General features: G+C 56.7%; 1 protein-coding gene across 1 annotated transcript in view; it reads right to left on the reverse strand.

The window, feature by feature from the left end:
- The window catches only part of ALPL (alkaline phosphatase, liver/bone/kidney), a 52,507-nt gene that overhangs the window by 8,814 nt on the left and 37,693 nt on the right, over positions 1-6,000 (reverse strand). The window contains exons 3-6 of the mRNA XM_006924474.3: positions 5,230-5,349; positions 4,783-4,898; positions 3,413-3,587; positions 2,454-2,629 (exon numbers count right to left, since the gene is read on the reverse strand). Of these exons, the coding sequence (XP_006924536.1) occupies positions 2,454-2,629; positions 3,413-3,587; positions 4,783-4,898; positions 5,230-5,349 (587 nt within the window). The remainder of the gene's footprint in view (positions 1-2,453; positions 2,630-3,412; positions 3,588-4,782; positions 4,899-5,229; positions 5,350-6,000) is intronic.

The raw sequence follows: 6,000 nt of genomic DNA on the forward strand, positions 1-6,000 counted from the left end.
CAGCTGCCGCCCACAATTACCACCACAACGGTGTCCTCCTGTCACCACAGGCGTCAGCCCAGGCCACCGCCCCTGGCTGACACCTTGGGAGAGCAGAGCCCAGCGGTGGTGGGCCTCGGATCCACTGTCTCCGGCCACTTCATTTTCCTCCTGGGAACCCCAGGTTCTGCGGGGAGTCCAGGCCCAGGCTGAGGTGGGGAAGGCAGCCCAGGACCAGCCTGGATCGTGGGGAACTACAGAGGACAAAGCTTTGAATCCTGACTCTATCCCTTCTGGACCAAGGGCCTGTCACTTCTCCTCTGTGAGCCTCAGTTTCCTTACTTATACAATAGAAACGATACCCACCCACGGGACTGCCACAGCCACAGGACTGCCACAGGAGGACATGCAATAACACAGTGCCGTCCTGGTACCCAGGGGTGGCCTCCATGGTGGCGGGGGGGGAGGGCGGTATTGTCACTGGCATGAGGAATTGGAGACGAAATTATTTCCATAGGGGCAAGTTCCTTACTGCTTGACCAGCCAGGAGCTCAGGGTGGGGCAGGCTGTGGGAGGAAGGAGGAGAAGGGGCCCCGAGTCACTGGCCCCTTGCCCCCCCACATTGTTCCCACAGAACCTGACCCCTTGGTATTTTCAGAGTGGAAATGAAGCCCCCAATCTTCTTGCCTGGAGCCTCCTCGTTTCCAGCCCTAGCAGAGAGTTCACACGGGCTCATTAAACTCCCAAATAACAGACTTGCTGTTTGGCTTTGGGGTTTGGGTTTGTGTCTTTCTTTCTTTTATTTATTTTTTTGTATTTTTTTTTTTTTTTTTTTTTTTTTTTTTTTTTTTTTTAGCAATAGATATTTATTTTCAGGGCGGACACCAGGATTTTTGTTTCATGTACAGCCTGGGGCTGGGGGGCTTCGGGGTGGTGGTGATGCGGGGCTGACGAGGGAAAAAAAAGGATGAGGAGAAAGAGAAAATCAAAGGGGCAGGGGCTGTGCTCACTGGGGCCCCACCTCCTCACGCTCGCCCTCGCTCATGTCCCAGTGGCCCCTGAGGACCCCCCAATCCGCCCCTCGCCCCCACCGGAGAAATCTCTCCAGCTCCTGTCTCCCTCTCAGGCTGCTCCTGCCAAATCTCCCCGAGGAGCAGCCCCGTAATTACACCCTGTGCTCATACAACAAACGTTCTCGCATCCATGACCTCATCTCGGCCTTCAGTGGGGGGGCAGGTGGGGCTCTCTGTTCTCATTGTACAGGTGGGGAAACGGAGGCTCCGGGAAGAAAAGCGACTTGTCCCAGGATGCGAGACAGGTGGAAGCAGTCGGGAAAGTGGCTCTGCCTCGAATTTACACTCGCCGGGAGCAGTCAACAGGACCGTTTGTCCTGAAAGACGTGTTCGGTCCACTATTCGGAAAAGGGAAGTCATGGGCTGACAGAGGGGCCAGGTGACACTTAAAAACTGGGAGTTTACATGTGGGGGAGAGGGTGGGGCCAGGAGCCAGTGAGTTTGTCTGGTGGGGTTAGAAACAGAGGCAAGGGGTAGGCAGGACCTGGGGGCTTCCTCTGAGCCTCACTGAACCTTCACTCTAGGCTCAGGGGTTCAAAGTCCCCATGTCCCCCTACCAGACCCCTGCCTCGGCCCACAGTAAATGACAAGAGCCTGAAAAGGAACAAGCCAGAGGTTCTCATTTAAGAAGAGAGAATGGGGACCCACCTAAACATCAGGTGGACGATGTTCAGCTGTGTGGGCTCACCTACATACACGAACCTGCTCAATATTCAAATCTTGTATTTCGGGGCAAGGACAAGCGGCTCATGCATAACGCTACCACTTCCTGAGCACTCGCTAGGTGTCAGGCCCTATGCTAAACTCCACAGGGATTATTTTATTCAGATCTTGTAACTGGGCTTACAAGGTAGGTACTCTTTACAAAGAGGTTGTAAGGGAGAAGGTTCGAAGAGGTTACATAACTGATCCAAGGTCACAGGGCTAGCAAACAGTAAGGCAAGGATTTGAACCCAGGAATTTTAAAATTGAGAGTTTGTGCTAACCACTGTCTACATCACTTTTTCTCTGGGCATGATGGTTGAGTCCACGGGCCACGTACCTGTCTATGCATGTGGGAACGGACAGGGCAGGTACTTACTCCCTGAGATGGCCGCTCTGCCACCCTCTCCTCCTATGTCGTGGGGGTACAGCGCCAGGTTCCAATTTACAAAATGATCCCTGGGCGCCTGGTCCTTGAGGTAGGGTGGAGGCCACATCAGGTTTTATCCCTCAGCTCCACCGCAGAGAAATCCTACAGAGCCTCCCTGCCCCGACCGCAAAGCCCCTAATGGGCTGGGAGCCCTCCCAGGTGTGTGGGGAGCCGGGCCGAGCTGTCTCTCCAGCGCCAGCCTGTACCTGAGGCCTCGGGTGCACCAGAGGCCCTGCCTCACAAGCCCTGGCCGCATCCCCTGAACTCGCCTCGATGTCCCTGATGTTGTGCATGAGCTGGTAGGCAATGTCCTTGCAGCCCTGGTTCAGGGCCTCCGGAGGCATCTCGTTGTCGGAGTACCAGTCCCGGTCGGCGGAGTGGGCGTAGGCGGCACTGGGGGTGGCGTGGTTCACTCGCGTGGTGGTCACGATGCCCACAGATTTCCCTGGGGTGTGGGAGAGGAGGGGTTGGCTTTGTCCGGAGATGGGCCGTCCAAGCTCTTTTCTCCCACCTTCTTCCAGCTAAAGGCTGGCCTCCTGTCAGTTACACTGACCACCTGGGCCTCAGTCTCCATGTCAGTCACTCAAGTGAGAGACAGTGGCTCCCAAATCCCCTGGCAGCTCAGATGCTCTTCCTCTGTAACCGGCGGGCCCTTGAGCCCTGAGCACCTGGGCTGGAGCTCTCCCCTCCACCCAGGACCCTGCGGAACCCCACTCCCACAGGAAGTCCCCCCTCCAGGTGCCCTGCAAGAACACGGGGACCCTTCCTAAGGGCTCCCAGTGGTGTGGTTCTGTCGCCTGTGTCAATCGGTCTTATCCCCAGACTCTAAAGTTCCTGGGGGCATGGGCCAGGGCCTCCTGATTCCAGTAGGAAGGGAGCGGGGGGCATTACTGAACCCCCACGGGGCTGGTGCTGCGCTGCGCCCCCTGCCTTGCTCACACCCAGCCTATGAGGGGGCCGTTTTTGTGCCCATCTTAGAGTCAAATGAGTAGACTCAGGGACCTGCGCCAGGACCAGAACCCACATTGGAGTGGGTTTCTAAACCACCGGCCTGCCCTGTCCTGGACTGGATCCCGTGAATATTTCACAGACTCCCAGAACACTGGGGCTGGCAGAGGCCCAGACAGCATCTTTTTCTATCTTCTTCTCATTGCACAGTTTGGAAGACCGAGGCCCAGACAGGTCGCGGAGCTGGGCCCCCTCCTCCCCTGCCACCAACCCCGCTCACCGGCATCCTTGGCCCACCGCAGGATGGAGGTGACCTCGTTTCCCTGAGTGGTGTTGCAGTGGGAGCGCTGGGTGGCTGCGCTCACCCCCAAGGTGCCTTCGTTGGCCTTCACCCCACACAAGTAGGCGGTCGCGGTGCCTGCGCTGTCAGGGACCTGAGCATTGGTATTGTATGTCTGCAGGTGGGAAAGGAGGGTCAGGAGACGGCCAGGCCTTGGCCCCCCAACTGCTGCCCACCCCACCCCCACCCACGCCATGGCGCCCGGGGCATGAGGGAGACAGAGAGGCTTCTCACAGCCTTGCCTGAGCCCTGCTACCCACCATGGTGCCCCCAGAGCCACAGGATGATCTAGCTATCTGCCTTCTACCCCCACGCCCTCTGCCCAAGCAGCCAGGGCGGCAGGAAGGGGCAAGAAGGCAACTCTCCAACACATGGAAACATCTGGCAGAGGAGCAGGGCTGGGTCAGCTCAGGCCTCTCCCTGGGTCTGAGGGGGAGCGGGAGGCAGGTGAGTCCTGGAGAAGGGAGTGAGGGGGTCCCTGAAGGAGTGGGAGAGCCTGGCTGGGGGAAGGGGAGGGGAAGCGATGAGGAGGCAGGATCTAGAATGGGGAAACGAGGAAGAGGCCCTCCCCGCTCCCATACGCTCAGACGTCCAGGAGAGACGCTGACACTGTCGCCCTTCCTGGCCAACCTGAGAGCTCCCTGAAGGCACGAAAACGCTACAGTTAGTCCCTGCTCCCCGCACCCCTGCCCTTCCCCAGAGCGTCTAGGATCTCCATTACAGAATGACCACCAACAATAACGACACCGGTAACAAACAATAGCGACCGCTTTACACCAGTAAACTAACTTCTCGAACCACCCTGGTAGAGCACAAGGGCAACAGGACCGCTGGGAGCAGAGTGTGTCCTGCACGACTCCATCATTTACATCAAGGACAAAAGCGAGAACAGCCGATCTATGGTGATGGAAGTCGGGGTGGGGCGCAGGGGTTTAGGGCCTGGAGGGGGCGCTCAGGAGGGCCGCTGGCTGCTGTCACGGTCAGTTTCTCCACCTGGAGCTGGTCTTACCAACAAGCGCAGTTTGTGAAAATTCAAGCTGTGCCCTTGTGAACGTTCCTCTGTGTACATCACTCTTCAATAGATTTTTCAAAATCAATGAGCTAAAACCTTCAAAATAGTCTTGGGAAGTAGCTGCTGCTGTTGGCATTTCACAGTGGAGCCACGGAGACCCCAGGAGGGCCGACCGCTTTTGCCAGGGCCTAAGGCGGCTTGAGAAACCTAGCAGACCCCACTCCCCCGCCCTTTCCTGCAGCCTGGCAAGCTGAGAAGTGGGAGGCTTGAGCCCAGCGGGCTTGGGGCTGGAGCTCACCTTGGAGAGGGCCACGTAGGGGAACTTGTCCATCTCCAGCCTGGTCTCCTCCCCAGGGCTGTGGTGCAGCTGACCCTTGAGGATGCGGGCGGCCGTCACCGTGGAGACACCCATTCCTGTGGCGGGTAGAGGGAGGCCTCAGTCTCTCAGGCTTCCTGCCTCTCCAAACAGTCTTCTCGGACACCCATACCTCTCTAGTTTGGTGCCAAGGCAGGCTGAGCAGTGGGCACCAGAGCATGTCTCTGTAAATGTGACTGGGCAGCCCCTTACCTCCCCCACCCCCCACCCAGACCCTTAGAGGACCACATGGCACAGCAAACCTCTTAAGTCCACAGCCTGCCCCCGCATCTTCTTAAACATGCCGCCCAGAGGTCCAGCCTCTTCGACACACCTGGTTCCGTGGGCCCCTACCTAGGTGCCCCATCCAGCCCCTCCCTTGGGCCTCACCATCTCCCAGGAACAGGATGACATTCTTAGCCACATTAGTGTTGAGATTCTGAAGCTTCAGAGCATTTTTCAGGGTCTGCTGAGCTTGGTCTCTCCAGTACTTGGGGTCTTTCTCTTTCTCTGTATAGACAGTGAGGCAGAATTATTTGGCAGGGGAGGGGACAGCTTCTCATCCCCAGACTTATGGATACCCTAACTTCCCATGCCTGAGGGCATAGCGCCAGGACTTGGGGAGGGAGCAGTATTTGCCCATCTGACAGCCATCACGTGATCTGTAAACATATGCCAGTCCAATTCTCCAAACGAGCCAGCAGACCCCAGGTTGTCTCCCGACAGCACAGAATGAAGAAACCAAGGCTCAGAGATACCAAGCGACTCACCCGAGGCCACACAGCACTGGCAGATGCTGGCAGAGCTGGGCTTCGCTCCCAAGCCCAGGCTCTTTCCTTCCTCTCAGTAGAGAGACATTCTGCTAAGGCAGCAAATGAATTGTGCTAGCACAATTAGGAGGCTAATGTTTAAGCCGGTTAGGAGAACAAACTACTTTCAACTGCAGGAGTCTCCAGACGTATCCAGCCATCAATTATAAACTGCTTGGCTTACTCATTAAAGTAGGTTTAGCAGGAAACTGACTTAGTGACAGTGTTAATAGCAGTGCTGGAAAGCAAGACTTGCCTTTTGTTTAAAGACTCGCCTTTTGTTTAACACACCAAATTGAAAGTAGCCACACATAATCGCCCTCCTGTTAGGATAAATGAGCACTTTCTTCAC

The sequence above is a fragment of the Pteropus alecto genome, unplaced genomic scaffold (assembly GCF_000325575.1).
Source record: "Pteropus alecto unplaced genomic scaffold, ASM32557v1 scaffold39, whole genome shotgun sequence".
NCBI lineage: Eukaryota > Metazoa > Chordata > Mammalia > Chiroptera > Pteropodidae > Pteropus > Pteropus alecto.